At 35.4% G+C, this 22009-nt stretch overlaps 1 protein-coding gene across 5 annotated transcripts in view; it reads left to right on the top strand.

Annotated features, from left to right (window-relative positions):
• Positions 1 to 22009, top strand: part of DCAF6 (DDB1 and CUL4 associated factor 6) — a 91292-nt gene that overhangs the window by 11496 nt on the left and 57787 nt on the right. For all 5 annotated transcript variants that reach the window (XM_074168289.1, XM_074168297.1, XM_074168280.1 and 2 more), the window contains exons 2-4: positions 5541 to 5602; positions 11759 to 11851; positions 17039 to 17224. In XM_074168289.1, the coding sequence (XP_074024390.1) occupies positions 5541 to 5602; positions 11759 to 11851; positions 17039 to 17224 (341 nt within the window). The remainder of the gene's footprint in view (positions 1 to 5540; positions 5603 to 11758; positions 11852 to 17038; positions 17225 to 22009) is intronic.

The following is a 22009-nucleotide window of genomic DNA, read 5'->3' as shown; positions in this document are numbered from 1 at the left end:
AAACATCAACAGAACCAAGATTTACCATTTTTTTGGTATTTATACAGTAGTACAAAACAAAAAAGAAATACAATGCAGGGCCTTGATCAAAGGCCTGGAGGTCACACCAATGGATTTGGTTTCTGGCAGTACTGCTGATTCACTCTCTCCCTTGATAAATTGCTTCAGTTTCCTGTGTCACAGATTCAATACCTATAAAATAAGGCTACTGTCAGCCTATATAACTAACAAGTGTTTTTCAAGATTTTAATTCATCTTCAAGAATTTTAACATACCTAAATGAAAGTTAATTTGATATATAGTCCCATTTGCTGAGTGATATATGGAGAATTCTGTTAACTGAATAGAATATTCCAAGTCACTTGCTAAGGAAAAACATGTTGAGGTGTGGATGGAAAGTTACACTAGATCACTATGAAGAACTTCACATAGTCAATCCAGCAAAATAATCCATATACAAATGAACCAGGCCTGCCATCTTTTCATGGAGTGACTTCAGAAATATGTAAACTCTACCCTGGAAAATCAAGAGTAGTTTTTAAATGTGCTTATAGTGCAAGATAACATGTGCTCTGCATTGGGAACAGATGCTGGCTCCATTTCAGTTTTAAACTAGGGCATTCCAAATGTCACAGCAAGCTAGCGCTAAGGGACTTGGCCTTGGAAGGAGCCAGCTTGAATGAGTGTTCATTTGACAAACAGGATCTATTACTGGTTTTCTGAATAAAAGTTGTCTTTTAATGTCTCATCCCATGGTGGTGTGGCTTTGAATCAAAGTTTAGCTATATTTCTGTAGAGCACAAATGTGCTATAAAGCTAGACCACCTTCATGAAATGATCTGTACTTTTGCAACGGGAAATTCTGGAGTACCGTTTTAAATGTATGAAGGTTTTACATGCTTGAAGCATTAAACGTTACTGCTGTCATCAGTTCTGAAGTAGCATTGAATAAGTCACTTACAAAAGAGAGGTACGTGTACCTCTGCCAAAATAACCATGTAGAAGGCATCTGACCAGCAATTCCTAAACAGAGGATTGTGACCTAAATGGTGCCATAACTGTTGTGAGCAGGGAATACGAGGGACATTGTGGTATTTTGGTGTTGCTCCCTGAAGTGAGATTAGAGCTGTGTGCATGTGCTCAAACACCAGTTAGGCAATTCTCCAAAGGGGAGTGGCAAGGCATCGTTTGGCTTGACGTATGCAGTGGAACATTTTGAAGAAATAAGTTACAAGGAAGCAGCTGCAGTTTCTCTTTTGCCCACTTTTCTGTATTAAAATTTGTTATGAATAACTCAGCGATGCTTCTTTTGTACATAGAATGTGGCCTTGGAAACGGGCCTCTAGTCTCTAGCTTAATATAAACTAAAAAAGTTATTGATCACTGTACTGAGAGTGGCACTGTACCTTGAGGCATCAGTTACTGCATAATGTCTAGTGAAAATGGGTGGGGTGGAGCATGTAGCTTGATAGCTTTCCAAATTTCAGCTCTGTAAACACTTCACAAGGAGGTGACCATTGCCATTTGAAATTTAACAGGGCTGTTTTGTTTTGTTTTGTTCTTGTTGATAGTTTCACTGTAGCAGTTTCAAAGGAAACCTCATGTTTGTTCCACTGTCCAGTGAGATGGTCTTGGTAGTGACAGCTTGATCGCTTGACCCGTGTCTTACACAAGCCTTGTTTGAGTATAAGAAATGATATATTAAACCATCCTTACAGATTTAAATTATTCCATTTCTGGTGACATGTAGTTAAGGGGAAAAAGAAACAGTTTCTGGCTCTTACAGAGCCTGTACACGGTATTAGTGGGGAAAACTTGATAGAGGTCTTGATGCTATTTTATAAGAAAAAGTACTCTATGGGGTTTTCTAAAAAGCCTGGGTCTCCTCCATCATCTTAGCTGAAGGGAGAGTCAGGAGGGTCGCCTTCATTGGAAGGAGGAGGGAACAGGTAGATGAATGAGAATTAGATGAATAAGAATTAAGGGTTGTGAAGATTCTTGACACCTGGGAGAGCAAAGTCCTTGATGAAGAAAATTTGACTGTTCAGCAATAAGAGTTGTGATGCACCTGAAGAGTGAAAAAAGGAATGTAGCCTACTAATAAACCAGATAAACAGTATTGTGGTTTTAATGTTTAATGTGATAAAAATGGGAAAGTGACAAAAATATTCAAGTGATTAAATATTGCAAAACTCGAGTACTCAACTTATTGCCAAGCTTTTTTGTCAAATCAATGAATTTGTAGAAGTCATTGCTGAATTGCAAGGAACACAGATTCACTGATTTAACTCAGCTTTTAACAACAGCAAATGCAGAGACTGTGCTTTCTTCAGATCAGTTTATTCGGGTAGTTCTGGTTTTTATTTTAGAAAAAAAACATTCAGGATCTGGTGGTTCTAGTTTGGAATGATAAGGTAAACTAGAAACAATCAGTTGTCATTACTGTGTTCAGTATTTTATCAAATAGGAGGGTTTTTGGAGGCAAAACATTTTAACTGTTTTCTCCCTTGCCCTATTTTTATTTTAGGGAATAAAGAAACTCTTTATTGTAGTTTTACTTGTATTTAATTAAAATGAATGTAAATTATGTATTATTAATGTAATTGATTAATGTTAATGTGATTAATGTAATTAATAAAACTACAATGTATTGTATATAATTCTTCCCTCAAATATTTAGTTAGTGATCACATGATATATAACAAATCACATATGCTAGCAAGTGCAATCCTAACAATTTATTTTTAATGTTTTAAATAGGGGAGCCTGAGACGCCATATGTCTTTATCTCAAATTAAACGTTTACTGAAACTTGTACAGCTACTATGTTCTTATTAAGACCAAAAAATCCTAATCTTAACAGCAACAAGAAGTCAGTTCTTACCTAATTTTGTCAACAGACTTCTTTAAGGAAATAAAAATTGCAATTGAATATGTGATTAGAACACGTTTACTGTTTCTTGCTTGCTGATTTAAGTGATTTGGATTAAAACCAGACCATATGGGAAGGAGGAAAATCTGTGCTCTGCTTGCTTTTGAAAGTGAATTGAAGTAATCTCCTTCAGTGTTTCTGTTCAGAGGATTCTCAGCAAGCGCCTGTGTGTTGGTCTGTAGATATTATCTCGCTTCCAGGTGTATCATATGCATATACTGCTATGCCCAAGAATCATCCATTGCTATCAAGCTTTTCTGTTCTGCAAGTGAAAGTGGGATGTGACTGGCAAACACTAGATTTTTGTGTTGGCCTGCAGAGTACACCTTTTTTAGTGAAGTTATCCTATTGGGGGGTCACGTAAAATTGTGCTGCTTTTTGAATTACAGTAGCACCCTAGAAGGAAATTGTTAGGTTTCTATTATACAAAGTAAGCATATAGCAGGTGATATTTCCCACCTCAGTGTTCACATTTACTTACAAGCAAATGTTGTAGAAATGAAATGAACCTGAAAATATGAATCTGTATATGAATACGTGAAAATACATGTATCATTCAGTGATTTGAAAATTTAATAATAATAGGATTTAACTGGAAAGTACAGTAAACCAACCATTAACCAACCAACTACATTCAAACTCTGTTCTTCTGGGGAAAAAAATGGATAGGGCACAGTGGTAAAGAAAGAATAGTGAGGTAGGTAGATGTATTCCCAATTCAAGAATACATACATTCTTGCTAGTAGTGCGTCGTGCTTAAAATGAAGTTTGGTATTTTAATCTCTCTGTAATGACGACTATTCCTGGTTAATGGAAATTGTAGCACTTCTGAGATGTCACAACTTCAGCGTCTATAAAATGGGCACAAGAAAGTGTCGTTTTTATCTTGTTGAAGCTAGCTTAGGTGAGCTTTAAAAGCAGGCCATGTATAACCATATCGTCCAGTCGGTACCTCCTCTTAAAAAAGGAAAAATATTTTGCCAAAGTATGGTCTTCATCAGTGGGGGTACTTGAGCTTCTTTATGAACAATTTTGAATTTTGGAGCTGACTTCTAGTTCCAGTAAAAAATAGGTACCAAAACGTATCTTTTCATGGCGGGAAAGCTGTATGAACATTAAATGAGGTGCAGTGTACTTACAGGAATTGGTACTGCTTGACGGGTTTCCTGGTCTTTGAGGGAGTACGGCAGGGAAGGTTGTGCTGTGTCAGCCTGTGATTTTGAGGGACTAGTTATGGATATTAGGTGTTCTTTTTCAGTGCTGGAGATTATATGGGACAAATAAAAGGCATTAAGGAGAAGCAAGTGGAGAGAGGGGAAATTACTTTTGCAAATTTTGGCTTTAGTGCCAGAGGCAGTGCTGGGCTCTGAAATGGTTCTGCCTTGAGCTGAACCAAAACAAGTTCAGAAACATAGGATTTTCAGGTGTGGAGAGGGTTCTTTTGCAGTTCTTTCTCTTACTCCGTAGTTTCCTTGAAGGAAAGCAGGAAGTTTAATTTTGAGTGAATTTGATAGGTTTCATGTTTGCAAACAGTGCAGCCTAACATAAGCCTACAGTTTAATGCTCTTACCTGGGGTTTTGTTCTGAGTTGTACAAACACAGTACAAAAAAAGATAATGGTCCTTGAGTTTAAGTGCTTTTAGGATTTAAGTAAAAAAGATTAGGTTTATAAGTATTTCTCTCTTCAGAAAAGTGCTTTCTGGGGATTATTAGGTTCATTATAACCTGTTTACATAAAACAGGGTCACTCAAAAGACAGTTGAAGCTATTTGGTTAAACATCTAGTTCAGGAAGAGATCACATTTGTTTTCAATATACTTTCTTTTTCCCTCTTCATGTGTATAGTACAGTAGTGCTTTTAAGTGCAGTGGTAAGTCAGCTTGTGTATAGGGAGTAAGTACATAAAATTCCTGGGCCCTTGCCTTACTCAATATGCATTTATAGATTTCTTCTTTCTCCTTCATCTCTTCCTTTCACATCACCTTTCTAAAAGTTTCCTTTGTGTTTTATCCCTTAAGTATGTATATGGAATGGTACTGGACTTCAATGCTACTTTTCAAAATGCAACAGTAATAACAAAATTGAACTCAATTTTGAACCCAAGTTGAACCCAACAAATTGGGTTTTCTCTAGTTTAAGAGGAGATCTAGACTTGTAGATAATGCTTGGAAGATCAACTTCCAGTTCTTTGCTTTAATTACAAGCCCATGGTTTACGTTCTACTTGAGACTTAAACACATTATTCTTTATATTCCTATACAAAAGGTTGTACTTCTTGAACTATGTTGTACTTGTGTCTTTCAGCTAAGTTAACCATAGGGTTATTTTCTGCTTTTTAGCTATTAGTTTTAGAGGAAGCATCAACCTGTAAACTTATGAAATGTTCATTTTGCCATTTCTGCACTCTTATTAAAAGTGGTGGAAGAGCTAGGAAACGTGGTGCTTGTCTTAAGATTTGTAAAATGAGAACCATGTGAATTGTTTAAAGATTTGCATTTATATTTTGGTTCTTTTATTGTTTAGGCTTTTACCTGTTAGTGCCCATTAGCAGGGCCTTAATTACTTCATCAGTGTTATTAAGAGTATGTAATTAGTATTTTTCTTCTAGGGAGAAGAGAATTCATCCAAAGATTAAAACTTGAAGCAACCTTGAATGTGCATGATGGATGTGTAAGTCATTTATTGCTTTTTTGTTTGTTAAAAGATGTCAAATTGTGATTTTGTTGCCACGGTAATAGTTCCTTAACTTAAAAATGCAAATACCATGTATTAAAGCTGAGCTGGAAAACTCCGCTTGTTGAGACCTACATCTGAATTCTCTAGGTATTAGTTTCTTTTTAAACATCTGACACTTTATCTTTGAAGCAAAACAAAATCCCATTCCTATATCTTAATTCTGCATCCCACTGCTGAATGAATTAACCTCCTGTGGCAGGAAAATGCATGATTATCGTTTCAGTTAGAACTCATCTTAAACCTTTAAATGGAATCTTTAGTAGTTTTGTGTTATGTTGATATATTTTGTTGACTTAAAGCTGTATTAGTGTTTTGAGTGATTTATTCTCCATGTCTAAAAAGCAGTTGATCAAATGCTACATGCTTATTTAAAGAGACAATAAAAACAAAAATAAGACTCCCTTGAAAGGCAATAGCATAACTTGAAATATTACTTATTTAAATACTTAATTTTTGAAAGTGGTCCAGTCATATTCTTTTAAATCAAAGATTTTACTTAAACTAGGTAAAGGGCAACGAGGTTACCAGATTACCTTTGATGAATAGAGCAGAAGTTCATGATTGTGAAAGCATTGTCTTTGTTGTACAAGATACCTGAAAAGTGAAAAGATACTAGATGTGCTATAAAAAGTGAAAATGTCAGTGTAAATTTTATACTTTAATGTGTTTATTTCAAAAGCTGTTGCTAACACAGTAGTAGTTTTAAGGAAAAAATGTTAATAAAATCTAGCTTTTTGGCTTGAGATCAGAAGTATGATATTGAATTGTGTACATTTTCAAGAAACTAGAAAGACTGGGAAAGACAAGGATTAGAATTGCTGTGTATAAAAAGTCAGCTAATGTGTTTTGCTGTACTGACTGCCATGGTAAGTCTAATGTTCTCGTACAGATGGTGTTGACTTAAAAACCCAAATGCAATAATTTCCCATTTATTTCAGGAAATGTTATAAGAATAACAATGTAAGGTCTCTTCCAACCCAAACCATTCTTTGATTCAGGTTTTGTATTCAAGATTGTAACAGTGATTTTTACTTCAGAATTTCTTTTCTAGTAGTTTTTCATCTCCTCAAATACGCTTAAGATGACACTTCTCAAGTTTCTTTTCCTGAAGTTGGTTGGGGTTTTTAAATGTTTTTTTCTTTGTTTTCTTTAAAAAATAGCCATTTTCACCTGTAAGACACGGGATGGGAAAAGAGTATTTCTTCACTACTTGATCTAATTGGAGTGACTGATCTCTATTTTAGTTAACTACCTCTGTGTCATGTAACTGAAATTGCAAATTTGGTGTTGGCTGTTTGGTGTTGCTTGGATCCACCTGGTGGATATGTATTTGAAAATTCATTTTTAATTGTTTGTGTTAGCTTTTAAATTATGCTTTAATATGTGGCCTAACTTAATTGTTTTACTGGGTGGAAAATGTTCTAATTGTGAACTTACAGCATTATATTCTGGTATTTAAAATACTGCTACTATTTGAAAAATGTCTTTAGAAATTAAATTTGCTCAGAACTGTCCACCTTTAAAGAATGGGATGTTAGGAGTTCTTAACTCATTTACTGTGTGGCTTTTTTCAGGGAATAGTCTTTTATGGCTAACAACCATTCAGTGTAATTTCTTACTACTTTGCTTAAAAAAAATTTGAAATAAAAGTAAATGAAATTACAGTTTGGATTTTTTGGGGTAGTTGCAGTTTTTTGGGGCATTGGAGGGCAGTGGTTGGTTTTGGGGTTTTGGTTGGTTTATTTGTTAAAACATTTGCATTCTTCTGTGGAAAAAGTTGTGACTTGTATTTTCTATGTAAAGCATGCTGTGTAATTGGACACGGTGGACAACATACTTAAGGCAAGAATTTTTTCTTCTAATTGAGGATAAAAATGAAGTCCTACTTCCTACCTACCATTTGATTCATGTTACACAAAAGAGGGATCCTGTGGGAAATACGACTGTATGTATAATCATATTTAGGTACAATATCTTTGAAGAAGAGGATAGTTCTATGAATTACTTCAAGTATACATGCTCTTGTAGCAGTAATATTACCATAGCACCTTTTTGTTTGAGATACATGTATTTTCATCTCAGAGTTTAGGTACCATTGTCTTAGAAATAGTGCAGTTTTCCACTTCGTTTGAAGACACAGTTTCTAGTTAGTGGTATGTGAACTAACTGAATTAGTCTACTGAATCACTGGTGTCTGCTTGTAACCTTATCCTTCCAGGGCATGACTTGCCTCTTTCAGCAAGATTCACATTGTCCAATTCAGTGAGGTCATATGTATGCCAGAAGTTGCCATTTTCTGTGGTAACTCTAAAGGGTGCTTAAGATGATGAGGAAATGTAAAAAAATTACATGAGATGCTTTCTGTATGAAGTGGCTAAATTCAAAGGAGGAACGTTGAAAGAGAATCAATTTGGACCATCGGTGATGAAGTGTGAGGGAAGTAGAGGATAAACCATATTGAAGTAAAAATATTACTTATTTTCTTCCAGTTCTGGTCCTGTGAAAGCTGAGGAAGGTAGAACTGCAGAATGCGTAGGTAGATGGAGCATTTGACATGCGCAAAAACTACATTTTAAAATAAAGGAAAGAGAATTACCTGGAGGAATAATTTCTCATTTCTATGTATAGACATTCGGTTCAGTAACAAAAAAGCATCCTGTGTGGCATACATCTCCTTCAGGATGGCACCTGTGAGCAAGTAATTTTTAGATGTAGTCCTCAAAGCTATGCTTAAATTAGTACAGGAAGTTTGTTTGCAAATTGTTAGAACGTTTAGTTTTTACCTTTTCCTCCACAGATGAAAAGTAGTGCCTTTTTCACTCCCTTTCTTGCTTGTGAGGTCTTTCTGATATTCTGGATATCTACAGTCATTTTTATTTCCTTTCTTCTATTTCTTGTATTTTGTTAAACTATCCTGTTCACAAAAGAGTTAATTCTACTGTTACGTTGCATAGACATGAGGACTTAGCTTTTTCAGTATTTTAAGGATTGGCTGTACTGCCTCCTGCGTTGTCTTTGAGGAAAACACAGAGATAGTAAATTTATTTTTTACTATTTAATTAATGAATTAAAAGTGCTTGCTGCTTCCTTTCAAAGCTAGTTGGGTGGCAAATAAAATTAGATACAGTTGATAATGTGGTATACTTAATAGAAAAAAGCTAATTACACACCCTTTGACTTTTCTCATCTTGGTAGTAATTGTCTGTCATTTGTGTTCGATATATCCTTTCTTTTGGCTCTAACACCTTTTCCCAATAATTTCAAACCCTTAGTGTAGTAACTGTTACACTAGGCTTAGATGGGTTTTAGGTGGCTGTGAAGGTTAGGAGATATGTGGCTTTTCTGCACAGTTTTGAAAGACAAACGAATTTTCTAGCTAGCCCTCATTTTACAGTGTGTTTTAATAGTTGGTTTGCTACCATGGAATGAGACAAGAATTATTTTTCATCAGCTCATATTGAGCATCTGTTTTCAGTGATCCTGATGCATATTTGTTGGAGTTATTCACTGTTAATCAATAGCTTTTCCTGAACACTGAGAAATGTTGTGCATTGATCACTTACTGGAAAGTTGGTGTTCTCTGGAAAAAAAAAATCAAGCTTATTTCACTGAAAGACTTTGTTATTTTTGAACTTATTTTTTGACAGTAGTGTTGAGAAGGTGATCTGGTACAGAATAAAAAGCCTGTTTAGTTATAGACCTCTAGTACACGTTTGGTTATGTCATCTCACTTCAGGATTTTTTTTCTGAACCACCTTTGGCCTGGGCAGGGTGCGTTGAAATTGCTCAACGCTGAGGCAATCAGTGCAATGAATTCGAATTTAGAAGGCGAATGACTGATGTCTTGTGTAGGCTTGTGATGCTGCAATGTAGATAATCATGTATCCCCTTTGCATCTTCGATGCTTTCTCTGCTTTCCTGTCCTTTGGATTTTGGTTTTGAACGCATATATACACACCCTGACCCCCCTCAATTTGTTTAATTTTTCTGCTAGCTTTTCTTTCTCACATCATGGTTTTTAATTTTTTGGCAGCTTCCTTGTTTTTTTCATTGTTTTGTTCTTGTTTTTATTCTTGTATCCTTCTGTTTGCATTTTTGGTTTCTCTAGGGCAATGAGTAGTATTTTTCTGCCTGAAAGGAAATGTAGATTAAAATGAACATTCTTGGGTTTTGTGTTTGTGCTATGTTTGACAACATTTCAAAAGTACAGTCATTGTCAGGACTGGTTATGTCAATGATAGATGGATCTGGAGGCTAGTTGAATGCATGGTTCTTGGTGATTGACAACCAGGGTTATAAAATCGTAAGAGTAGCCATGCAAGGTCATACCAATGCTCAGTCGAGCTTGGTAACTCGGCCCTGAGATTGGCAAGTACTGATTTTTGAGGAAAGTTGAGATGGGGCAAGCAGACAGTACTTGAAGGGTATTCTAGAGAACACATCCCACTTTAATGGACAGATGGAGGTGAAAGTTGCATCTTTGTTTCTGATCATTTTTCATTTTTCTTTGATGAAAATGTGTATTCTTCCACTTCTGGTGTTTAGGACATTCTATGATAATGAATTCCAGTTTTAGTGAAATGCCGTGTGTCATGTGATGGTTCCATTGAAGACCTTCCATCTCTTGCACTGTAAAGATCCATGGAAAATTATTTCTTTCTTTTTCCATGTCATTTGTGATTTCATAAGCTTCTGTCATATACCCTCCCCAGAGTAGTATGAATTAATTGCTTCTTGCAATAAAAGGTGTTAGATACCTATGATCACCCTAGTCGTTCTTTTTCATAATTTCTATTTTCAAATGGGCAGTAATAGAAATGGAGAACACAAGAGTGGGATATGAACCAAAATTGCATTGTGTGGAAGACACAGATTTGCCATGCATGGATGTACACGCTGACAGAATGATGTTTGCTTTTCTGTGCATTTCCTAATGATTCCTAACATTATTTGACTGCTGCTGAGTATTGAGCTAACTCTGCCATAGGCATGTCTGTTAAGCTCCTCGATGAGTATGCCAAGTTGTTGCCCATATGATCAATCTGAAGCAGCTAATTCTGACTTTGCAATTTGCCTCTTTAAGGACCCCAACTAAGCTTGTGATTTAAATAGTAACTAAAATGGGTATATTTGTTTTAAACAAAAAGATTTTTGTCTTTTGGGCCCAGAATGAGACATTTGAATACTAATTAAAAAAAAAAGCTTAAGAAAAGGTTGTAGAACAAAGTGGGTTTTTTACTGATTATATAGTCTGTTCTGATACATCACACTAAAGCAGTTATTCTGCCAACTGAATATAGCCAACAGAAGATGTTGATGGCTGCAGTTTGACACTTAAAGCTATTTTAGAGGCTACTTGAAATAATAATGGTCATGCATGCGGTCTTTGGTGCTTGTGCATGAGCTGCTGCTTGAAAACGGGTTACTCTAAGGATACTTTCAGAACTTACTGGATTTTGAGTGCTTTTACAGCTTTATTTCATAGATACATTATTAAACACAGTCTTGTGAAAAGGAGAATTGATAAGGAAATATATTGTAAAGTTCTCCCGATACAATTTTGTACCTCACTGTAGGATTCTTCTTTCCCAGCATACTCACACTTCTCAAAAGGGATCTGGGATGGATTCTGCAGTGCTTTCTACATGATCCCTGAGAAGGTGTGGTCACTGAAAAGTATACAAAGGTCAGAATTTGGATGTGGTAACAGTATACCATACAAGAAGTTACAATAATGAGAGCATTGTGATGCCTTCCAGTTCAAATTTGGAGACCTCTGTGGGGTAGATTTGGTACAATAAAGCACCTGAATGTGTAAAATCGTGGCTACTGGGGCCTTTGTGGGAATGCTTAATTTACCTGATGAACTCTTCAGTAGCAGAGGGAGTAATTGAGATGCCATAGGTGAAGCAGGTGATTCCCTTAACAATTTGTTATAAGAACACAAATATTTTTTTTATGCTAGTTTCTTAGAAATTACATCATTTCACTTGAATTTGTTCAGTCCTATTTCTGTAGTGTTGGATAAGTGTTGATGTTTTAATGTTCTGAAAATTGTAAGTCTAAACTAATTTTTGTTAATTCATGCAGGTGAATACAATTTGCTGGAATGATACAGGAGAATATATTTTATCTGGTTCAGATGACACCAATCTGGTAATTAGTAATCCCTACAGCAGAAAGGTAGGTTTGTTTCTGGATACTAAGTAATTTTCAAATAAGATTTAAGTTATTATTTTTCAAGATATTAAGATATTATTTTTCAGATACTAATTATCTGTCAAAGATAATATCAGGCACTTTAGAGTGTTTATAAATGGGAATAAAACTTCACAGTCCTTGAAAACCTTAGTATTCTAATCCCTTGCAACATAGGTGTTATCCGATTTTACGGTAGGTGGCCTGGCACAAAAAGAACATGGTCTCACAACAGATTAGTGTCAGAATTACCAATAGGATTCAGTAATTCTTGTGAAATCGTATAGTCAGATAAATTGTTTCATTTTAAAATATTGTATTAGGTTTTGCTGATGCAGTATACTGAGTTGTCTTTCTGTGTAATGTTCTTGAAGTATCAGTCTTGATTAAAATACTTGATTACCATTTGAAATTACATTGCCTTGTATGTGCATGTATGTGGATGGAGAATTTGTACTGAAATAGTGGAAACAGGTTTGTGAAGGGAGAAGTGCTGTGAAGGTCTCTTCTTTTCCATGCCTGCACTCACACAGGTTCTAATGCAGTCGTGTGGCTTCCAGTAATGTCAGCTAGCGTTCATCACGTAGTAGCAGTGTTCCACACTTTGCTCTTTAAGGAGTTGCTGATAGCTTGATAGAACAGATGCTCTGAACTGTGTCCTTCAGTGCTGGGAATCCTGTTCAGCAATGTTCGGATGAAGTCGTCTCTTCCACTCTTTCTCAGAGGTTGAGAACTAAACCCTGAAGAGGTGCTGAAAAATTAAATGTGGTGGGGAAACCAAAATGTGTGGTTGGTATGGTGGAAGAGAGTTTGAATAGAAGGTTATGGAGGCATCAATGTTTTGCCTTCCTGAAGAGCTGTGTTGGGAAAATAATAGTTGAGAAAATAATAATGATCTGGAGTGTTGCCTGTGCCTATAGGTAAGGCCCTTTTCTCGCTTCCCCAAATGAGCCATAGATTCCAAACTTCATCTCTTCCTTCAACTATTGGTATCAGTCTGACAAAGTTCAGATCAGAGTTGTTAGACCAGGGTTTCTCTTGGACTGAGAGTTCAGCTGAAGAAGAGGAGGTATCTAAGACAGCTATGAAGTCGATGAAGGATATATTCCAAAGTGAGTGTTGGAGAGACTCGCAAAGTAGAAATTTTTCAGGCAAGTAATGGGTGTTCAGTATCATTCATTGTGCAGAGTTTATTTTAATATATCCTTGTGGGATAGCTGCTATATCATTATCCTATTATATACTTATTATATTAAAATATTTTAATAGATGCAGCAATTTAAACTTTATGCTTTCATGGGATGATTTTGTGGGGTATTTTTCCCCCTGTTGTGTACTACTGCTGCACTTAAGCCAAATGAGAAATATAGGAGATGTTTTATTTTCTTATTTTTTTTTAAGTCAGCTGAGGTTTGTTTTTTTTTTTAAAAAAAACATGTAAACATGTTTTATGTAAACATAAGAGCAGAGCAGATAGATTATTATTTTTTTTAAATTATTTTTCCCCCCATATATGCAAATGCAATTATAAGCCAGCAGGTACTAGTCAGAAGACTTAATAATCGGTGTTATTCCTGAAATGTACCAGAGATGCCATTTTTAATGACTGTTAGAATTATGTTAGCTTATTTCCTCTGGCTTGAGTAACAGAATCAATATAGGAAAGGGGAGCAAATTGGTATTGGTACAAGAACTCTACTCTAATTCTGTCATCTTGGCAGATATCCTTAGCACCGTATTTTCTGTTACAAGCTAGCCAGAGTAGCAAAAATAGACTTCAACCATCAAATAAGGAAGCATTTAATCTTGTTTAACTCTGATTTACGTGTTTTATATTTCACTCCAGTTTGTGTTATGTATAGCCAGATGCAAATGTTGATTGTTACTATGTAAAGTATCTCAGAAGGAGAATTTTTTCTAGACATATTTCTCAAGTTTGAATAGGTTATATGTTCATAGTGTTTGTGCCTCTGAGGAGAAATATGTTACTGTGATTTCTAATAGTAGTTGCAAATCTAAATCAAAAGGATGAGCACTTTATTGTACTTTGGGATGTCTGAGAATAGTTATTGTTGTGGATCTTTTATTCCACATCTTATTTGTTTTAGGCATCAAGTTATTCGGGGCAGGGTCGGGGGGAAAGTTTGGCTGGAGCTAAAGCTCTACCCACTACAAGTATGGTACAAAAAGATGAGAAGGTATATATTTACATCAAGTTGACCCACTCAGTTTTCAAAGCCTTTAAATGGAGCCTGAGACTTCTCTCAGCTGATACCAGTGTGAAGACAGATTCATAGGAGTAGTTGCACTCAGGATTTTTGAATCTTTAGCATGGTTTACCTTCTGGGAAAGAAAGGGTTCAGCTCACATGAGAAAGTATTGAGGAGGCTTTGGAGGGTGCTTAGCGGGGCTGAAGATTTACAGCTTTTCTAGAATCAGGATTGCTACTTTTAATTTTAGGATGCGGTTTTGTTAAGTTTGCTTTCCTTTACTTCTAAAGGGGGTTTGACCTCTTCAAAGGAAGTACTATTGAAAAAGCTGGATTGTAAATGATTCTGTGCTGAGTATCTTAAATGGGAATCCTATATTAACTACATCATGAAAGGCTTAGAAACCCACTGATATTTGACTTGCATTTGTTTCAACAGGCTTCTTTTCAAAAAGTAAGCTAGAGTGGAAATAAAACCACTTTTTAAACTGGTTTTAGTTTTTAATGTGACCATAAAAGTACTGTTTTGTTCATTACGGTGACTTTCTTCTTTTTATTGTAAAGAGTTTCCATTTGGATGTGGAACTTAAACATTTCAGGTTTAAAGAAGATAATGGAGTAGCTGCCAGAAATTCTTTCTTGGAGGAAAGTACTTATTGTTAGGGATGGAACTTGTATCCAGGCTTCTGAGATCCCTATGTGAGTTAGTAATCGTGTCCCAAAAATTTAACCTACACTTTTAAGAAATGCAATTTGAATCCTTGAATTTGTTGCTTCTTCAACTGATTTTCTGTGTAACATGTAACTTAAGCAATTGCTAAAGTTATGAGGGTGGCTGAATTACTGCTGCTAGTTAAGTACTTTGAAGAACATCTGAAATTCTTTGGTTTCCCCCCTGTTTTTACTCAGTTGTTAAATATTTGTAGGCTGTTAGGTGTTGGTAGTGAAATGCTCCAATGGAGTAAGGTGGTGGTATTGTTTTACGTTGCGTAAGTTTTCTTGTCTTTTTTGCTGCCTAGGCACAAGCAACTTTTTATGCCTCTTTCCCCCCTCTCTAAGACAGTGTAATAACCAGAGTAGAAAAGGATGTACAGTGCAAGTCAAGGACATGGAAAATCTTCTGCATTAATAAATGCTTAATACTTCAATACTTTTTATTGCAACACCACACAACATAGTCAGGAAATTGAGGGGCAGGCAAGATGGGGTTAGGTATGCCTGTGAGAAAACTCTACTGAAAATGTGTAGCTGTATATATTTCTGAATGCTGTTTCAGTTTACAGTGGAGGAGGGAAGGAGGGAAAGAAAAATCTGAGTTTTTCCAAGTTTGAGGGCAATCATCAGATGTAGATCTCCATGTCTAAACTGAGATCTGCAGATAGGGAAAACTGAAGCTGAAGGTTAGAATAAGTTAGCTGTTGGCTGCATATAAAGCAAGGTTGAGATCTGTGAGAAAAGGGGGGAAGAGTAAGAAGCACATTTAGTTTGCTAAGAGAAGGACCCTGTGCAGCAGAGCAAAGTGAGAAAAGTCCTCCTACATATATTCAGTAATAGGGAGGAGGTGGTGGAGAACTGGCAAGAGTAATCTATGACTGTAAAGAAGCCCCTAGTTGTTTGGATTTTTTAAATTATTATTATTTTTTATTAGGGAGATCAAAAAGGATTTCTTGTCAGGACAACAATATTTCTTTCACAGTGGCAATAATGTATAATCAGAGGTGGGATTGTCAGATGACATGTCTTTGTCATGTGAACTGGGGTGACTTATGGATGACTTCTCAGTTGGTCCTTTGATACTGAGTTCCTAATTTCAGTGTCTGGGTTTTGAAGGTTTTCAGTAAAATGCAGAATTCTGAACAAATCTAAATGAAGAGGCAGGTTTCTTGAAATAAAATGAATGGATTATACCTCCTGATTTTGATACTGAGCCTTGTGTATCTTTCAAAATATGGAGATACACTGTTAATCTTTCTGTGTGTGTATGTGGATTGTTTAAAAAGTGTGAAATAGCACTTGTAAAGTATTAGGCACCAGCTATCACTGACAGAGCAACTTCATTTACGTAATGTTTTATTTAATTAAGTTAATTGAGTGGAAATTTAGAAGTAATTTTCATACTGTAAATAACTTGGGAAGTATCTTTTTCCTGTTACTACTGGTGAAAATGCAGTTTGGTTTTAATATTGCAGATACGAGAAATAAGGTAAGAATAGAATGTTCACTAGTGCATAGGAAAACATATGGGAGGGCTTTTTTTTAGTTTTAAAAGACTAATAAGTATGTTAGGAAATATAAAGAGTGTTCACAAAATGTTTAAAATCAACTGTGATGGTGAAGTAAATTATGTGCTTCTCTGCTGTACTGTAGATGAATGACATTCATTGAGACCAAGTCAAGTCTTAGTTTATTGCCCTGTAATCATGTTCGTAAATGTTTGTTTATTTTTGACTGGGTTTCAAAACATCCTTTCTTATAAGCTTCATCTCTCCTTTTTAAAGTGGGTTTATTTTAAGAGTAGCATCAATTTTTAAAGTCTATAAAGTTGGCTTGGATTATAATGCCTTGTTCTTCTTGACCCACAATATTCTGGATCTTCTAAAAGTATGCTCACTGACAGGCTGGCTGGCTGCACTATCACTTTGGACTAATGTTTTACTTTGAGAAACGTGATGTGATATGTAACTAGCATTTTAAAAACAAAAGGTGGCAGTTGCATTCCAGTCCATTTCATTTTGCAGACTACTTTGTGCAAGTGCATAAGTGAACGTCTCTTGGGGAACGACTTTGTTTGTAGAAGAAATTTGGTGTAAAGACAGCTTCTCTGTTCTGTTGTAAACTGTAGGTTACTGGCAGCCTGTACATAACTGATGTTTTATAGTACCATTGTCTGTGTTATTTTCACATTCTTTATTTGCTTTGAAAATATTAACCTGATACAGCCTTCCTTTTTCTTTCTTCCCTAGGTCTTAACAACCATTCGCTCAGGACACAGGGCCAATATTTTTAGTGCAAAATTCTTACCATGCACCAATGACAAACAGATTGTATCTTGTTCTGGAGATGGAGTAATTTTTTACACTAATGTTGAACAAGATGCGGAGACCAACAGACAATGCCAGTATACGTGCCACTATGGAACTACCTATGAGGTACCTCACAAAAGTATATGACTTATGAAAGCTTTATTTCGATGAGAATTAAAGAACCTTCATCTAGCTTTTTTTATTTTATTTTTTTTTCTTAGAGTAGGCTTTAAAAGAGAAATATGTTGTCTAAATTAAATGGAGGACTTTCCAAAAAGTACTGTCATTAAGACCACTTCTTTTGTGAATGTAATAGCTGAATACACCTTCACTGAAAGAATCCTCTGCAGAGCAAAACTAATTTAAATTGTGCTGTGAATTTCTTTCTGAAGTAGGTTGAGAGGTGGGGGCAGTGGCTATGTTTTGCATTTTTATTTTATCCCCCTCTTCCCTCCCTACAGCTTTTCAACAGTTAAATGCCTTTTTTTGCAATTTAAATCCTTCTAAGAAATGCTTATTTCAGCATATGTGAATAACTTAATCTGAAAAAATGTATTTAAAGTTTTACGTAATTTCTCTATTTTATATTCTAGTTAACTCTTTATGTGTAAATTTGGAGCCAATGTTTTCAATTCTCCCTTGGAAGTTTTTTTCATATAAATAGGCAAGTGAAGAAGCAAAGTGTTACTTCAATTAGGAAGATGGTCGGATTTATTGATCTATTTATTTATTTTAATGTCAGCAAAATCTGCTGCTTGTAAAACTTACTATACTTAAAATAGAAAAAAATACAGCTATTTTCTCTTTAGGTTACAAATGTTCCAGGTTTTTTGATTATTTATTTGTTTGTTTTAACACTACCACAGTGTACACACAGGAAAAAAAATCCAAATCCATTGCTTTTTTTAAAACTACTTAGCTCAGATTTCATAGCAAGCTTTTAAATCTTTCTTTGTATGTTAAGTGAATATTTAAAAATCTCCGTTAAAAAAATTGGGGGACATGAAAAGGTTGTGTGAGAAAAGAAAACGGCTGAAGTACTACCAGAATTCATTTTTGATCATGTAGTAAATGTATCCTTATGGTTGTAATTACACATGTTCCATTAAAGGTTTTGTCAAAAACACTTCCTGTCTGCAGGGTAATTTTGTAGGTCAGTTGAATGAACCTTGTGGTATTCACTCTTTTTCTGGGATTTGTGGGTTTGATTTTGCTTTGGTTTGGTTTTACCTGGGTTTTATACAAGACTATATTTGCAGTTTTGCAAAATGTAATTCTGGATCCCAGGCTCGCATCATCTGCTTTTATTTGCTTTTATTTTATTTTTATTTTACTTTTTATTTGTTGTGATTGAGAAACTACTGTTTCCTTTGAATAGCATCGGTCTTATGGCTCCCAATCAGAAGCTTAAACTGCCTGAGTTCTTGCTGAAGTTTACTATATATAGTAGTCTGTATGCTAGTCTGTGGATTCTGCAAGTTGATTGGATGTTCTCTCTACCTCAAATAAAATCTGCCTTCGCATAAGAGTATCTGGAGAGAGAGGTGCTATTTCTTAAAGCTGAAATGTCCTCATTGAGGAAGGGGTCTGTCAGGTCATTGCATTGTGACTTCCTGAGGAAATAAGAGCCCTCCCTTGCTGGCTGGCTGCAGGCTTGAGGAGCAGCCAGTTACTGGCTCCACGGGTACCTCTGTTAACTGGGTAGCTAGCTGCGAGTATCATATAAAACGTTTTTGAGCTTGAGAATAGGAGAATGGTTATGGATACTGTGCTGAGGAAACACGAAGATAGTGGTAGAAGTATTGTTAAAGCAGTGGGTTTGGGGATGTGAAGTTTGGGGTCATGGGCTAGGCTGCTCCGAGTACTGCAAATGAAAGAGTTGGTGAGGGCATAAAAGTGTTCATGAGAAGTCACTGTGTTGGTCTTAAGTTTTGATCTGCCTCAGCTTGGGTTTACCAACAGTTTAGTTGATTACATAGACTGATTGACACCAGGTGGTGCTGCAAACCAATGATCAAACTGGGAAAAGTCAATGAAAGCAGTTGCCAGTTGTGCTTGTGGGTCAAGAGTAGTAACCAAGGCTAGAACATAAACACTTTTAACCTGTAATATGAGATGCCTGCTGTCTCTTTGCAAGGTGTTGTTTGTTATCAAATGATGATAGTATGCACATTGCAAGCTACTAAACCAGATAATAAATATAAATTTGACAGGTACAATAAATTAAGCTTGTCAGAACAGATAGTAAGAGTTTGAAAAATATTTTAGAAGAATACAGAGAGTCCAACAGTCTAGCAAATCAAGACGCAAGTTTCATTGTTGTCTATAAAGAATGACTATAACTGAACAGTAACTAGTTGTATGGGATACAGTAAATTTCTTCAAAACCATTAGTTGAAGAGAGTATGGACATTACATTGCTATATTGCACAGTCAAAGCGGTGGTATTGGGGATGATTTTTACTCAGCAAATAAAGTTAACAAGAGGACATCATGGTTGTTTGAATGACAGTAGTGCAATACTGTTTTGGTTGTTTATACTGTTTTTAAACACAGTTAATGGAAGGGATCTCAAGACCCCTATATGATGTCGACAATTTTAACAACTATGTCTCTCTGAAGTTTTTTTTCTTAGCCTGTTTTGCACTGAGGTTTAACATATTTAAATGTAAGCTTTCTTCAAAAAGTCTTTGAAAAGATAGGATTATAAAACATTTTGGGACGTACTTTTTATAAAGACTATACATTCTGTTACTGTGTCTTAAACCTGATATTTGAACATTAAATGCATATATTATTGTGTGGTATAGCAGACCTTTTTGGCCTTGGCATATGAAAGTATAATAGAGTAAATAGCAGGGGGTTTTAAGCAAATGGCTGATATAAATCTGCGCTATATTAGAAGCTGAAGTAACTGAGGTTTCTGGAGTGGGAAAATAATTTCAAAATATAGTGACGTTACTGCCCAGCTGCATGTAACCACATCATCGTATTAAATATAGAACTTTGACTCACTGGATTCCCTAAATAACAAAAGCTAACATCATCTGCCCCTGAGGTACTCATTCTAAATTTGAATGTGGTTTGAATTTATACTGCGCTTTAAACTTGGAGTTTGTGACAGTTCAAGACGTTACGAAAACATCTACTGAAATAAAGGAATGTGGAAATTTGTGTAAATTGTTACGAACTCTGAGATAATTGGACAATTGTTTTTAATTCTAGGGGAGAACTGAATAAGTAGAGAAGGAGAGAAATGTTCTTGAAACATGTTTCTGGATGATTTGTTGTTTATACAAGACCATTATGAGTTTATTTTTACTCGGCCAAATGCTTTTCTTTATTGCCCTTCATGCTAATTGCATTTCAGAAAGAGAATTTATTTTTATGGACAACTCTTACCTTCATTTTTTCCAGATAGTAAAATGATCATATAGCTATATATTTTTTACAGTTAAATAGGGGGTTTTTTAGTTAGTAAAAAAGGGTTGCATATATATATATATAGATATATAATGTGTACCTGTTGAACTTAAATATAGTAACAATGACTCTTAATTACTGGAGCATGCACATCCCAATTTTTCCATTTCAGTGCTTCTAAAGTACTTAGTATGTTTTTAAACACCACGCATAAAATTTGGAATGTGCAAGTGGAGGTGTGTACTGCACTATTACATGTATATTGTGAAATAGTATTAGTGTGAACAGAAATAAACAGAAAAAAAAATGTGAACAGCTACTAGAAAAAAGAGCTTGCTGGGTTATACCACATTCAGCAACATTCTTGGAACAAAGTAAACGTTTTCAATGCAAGTTCTGCTTTGAAATACAGCAAAAATACTGGAAGGATTTAGTGGGTTGACAAACAGTTGCTGGCTTTTATAACTACACTAATAAAATCAATTTGTGTGAATGTATAGTGAAAAACACTTTTTTCAATATGTTATGCTAATATACTGAAGAATAATGGCCATAGCTCAGAACTTATTCTTCTGTTGTTATTAAAACCTTGGCTTTGTTACGACTGTTTAACTTCTTGTTTGTCAGCAGTAAGATTTGGCACAGCACATTTTGTCTCAGTTAATGTACTGAGCGTTACAAGAAGAAATGCTGAATCCTGCAGAGATTGTTTTTGTAATCCCACTCTAGGTAGAGAGATTCACAGATATCTGTAGGTTACTTTTACTAGGAGTTGGGCTGAGGGAGGGAGAAGAAATTGTCACATAAAAAGCATTATAGAATCACTCATTTGCTCTATTGAACTAGCATATTACACTATTATTGACTTTTGTAGCTTTATAAATTTCTATGAAATTACTGATAGTAGCAGTAGTGTAGGAAAATAAAAATACATCTAGTTTCTACAGTGTTCGCTGTATTTAAGGGGTAGCGTGTAAAAAACCATGACATCTCATGCGTGTTCATTGACCTGTGGAATTCAGCTTTAACATTATGGTTGCTTGCCTTTTTATTTTGTCTTAAGGAGGCCTTCTTGGGTGAAGCCATACATGTGAGAATCCATCTCAGTCTTCCGTAGTTTGAGTAGGGCTGAGGTCAGGAAAATGGTGGAATATGGTGCTCTCTTAAAAAGTGGGGAAAAAAAAAAAAAAATGCAGTCAGGAGGTAGGTTAGTAACAGCCTTTCACGTACAGTTGCATCAGGGGACTATTTTGAATGTAAAGGGATGGCCCAATGGGCATAAAAGCCATCTAGTATTTTGATGTCATTCAAACTTCTGAGAGTTGGGGGTTTTTTGTTGTCTTCAATTAGTTGATAAAAAGTAAACTGAGGTTCTGTTGAATTATTGCAGCAAATTGAATACTTGTTTGAAAACTGATTGCAGTAAATGTGTTGCTTATTAAAAGATAATAAAATAACTGTAAGCTTTGACCTATAAATATTTAATCT

This window comes from Numenius arquata, chromosome 1 (assembly GCF_964106895.1).
Source record: "Numenius arquata chromosome 1, bNumArq3.hap1.1, whole genome shotgun sequence".
In the NCBI taxonomy this organism is placed as follows: Eukaryota; Metazoa; Chordata; class Aves; order Charadriiformes; family Scolopacidae; genus Numenius; species Numenius arquata.
This window is presented reverse-complemented; position numbering and strand designations above follow the sequence as displayed.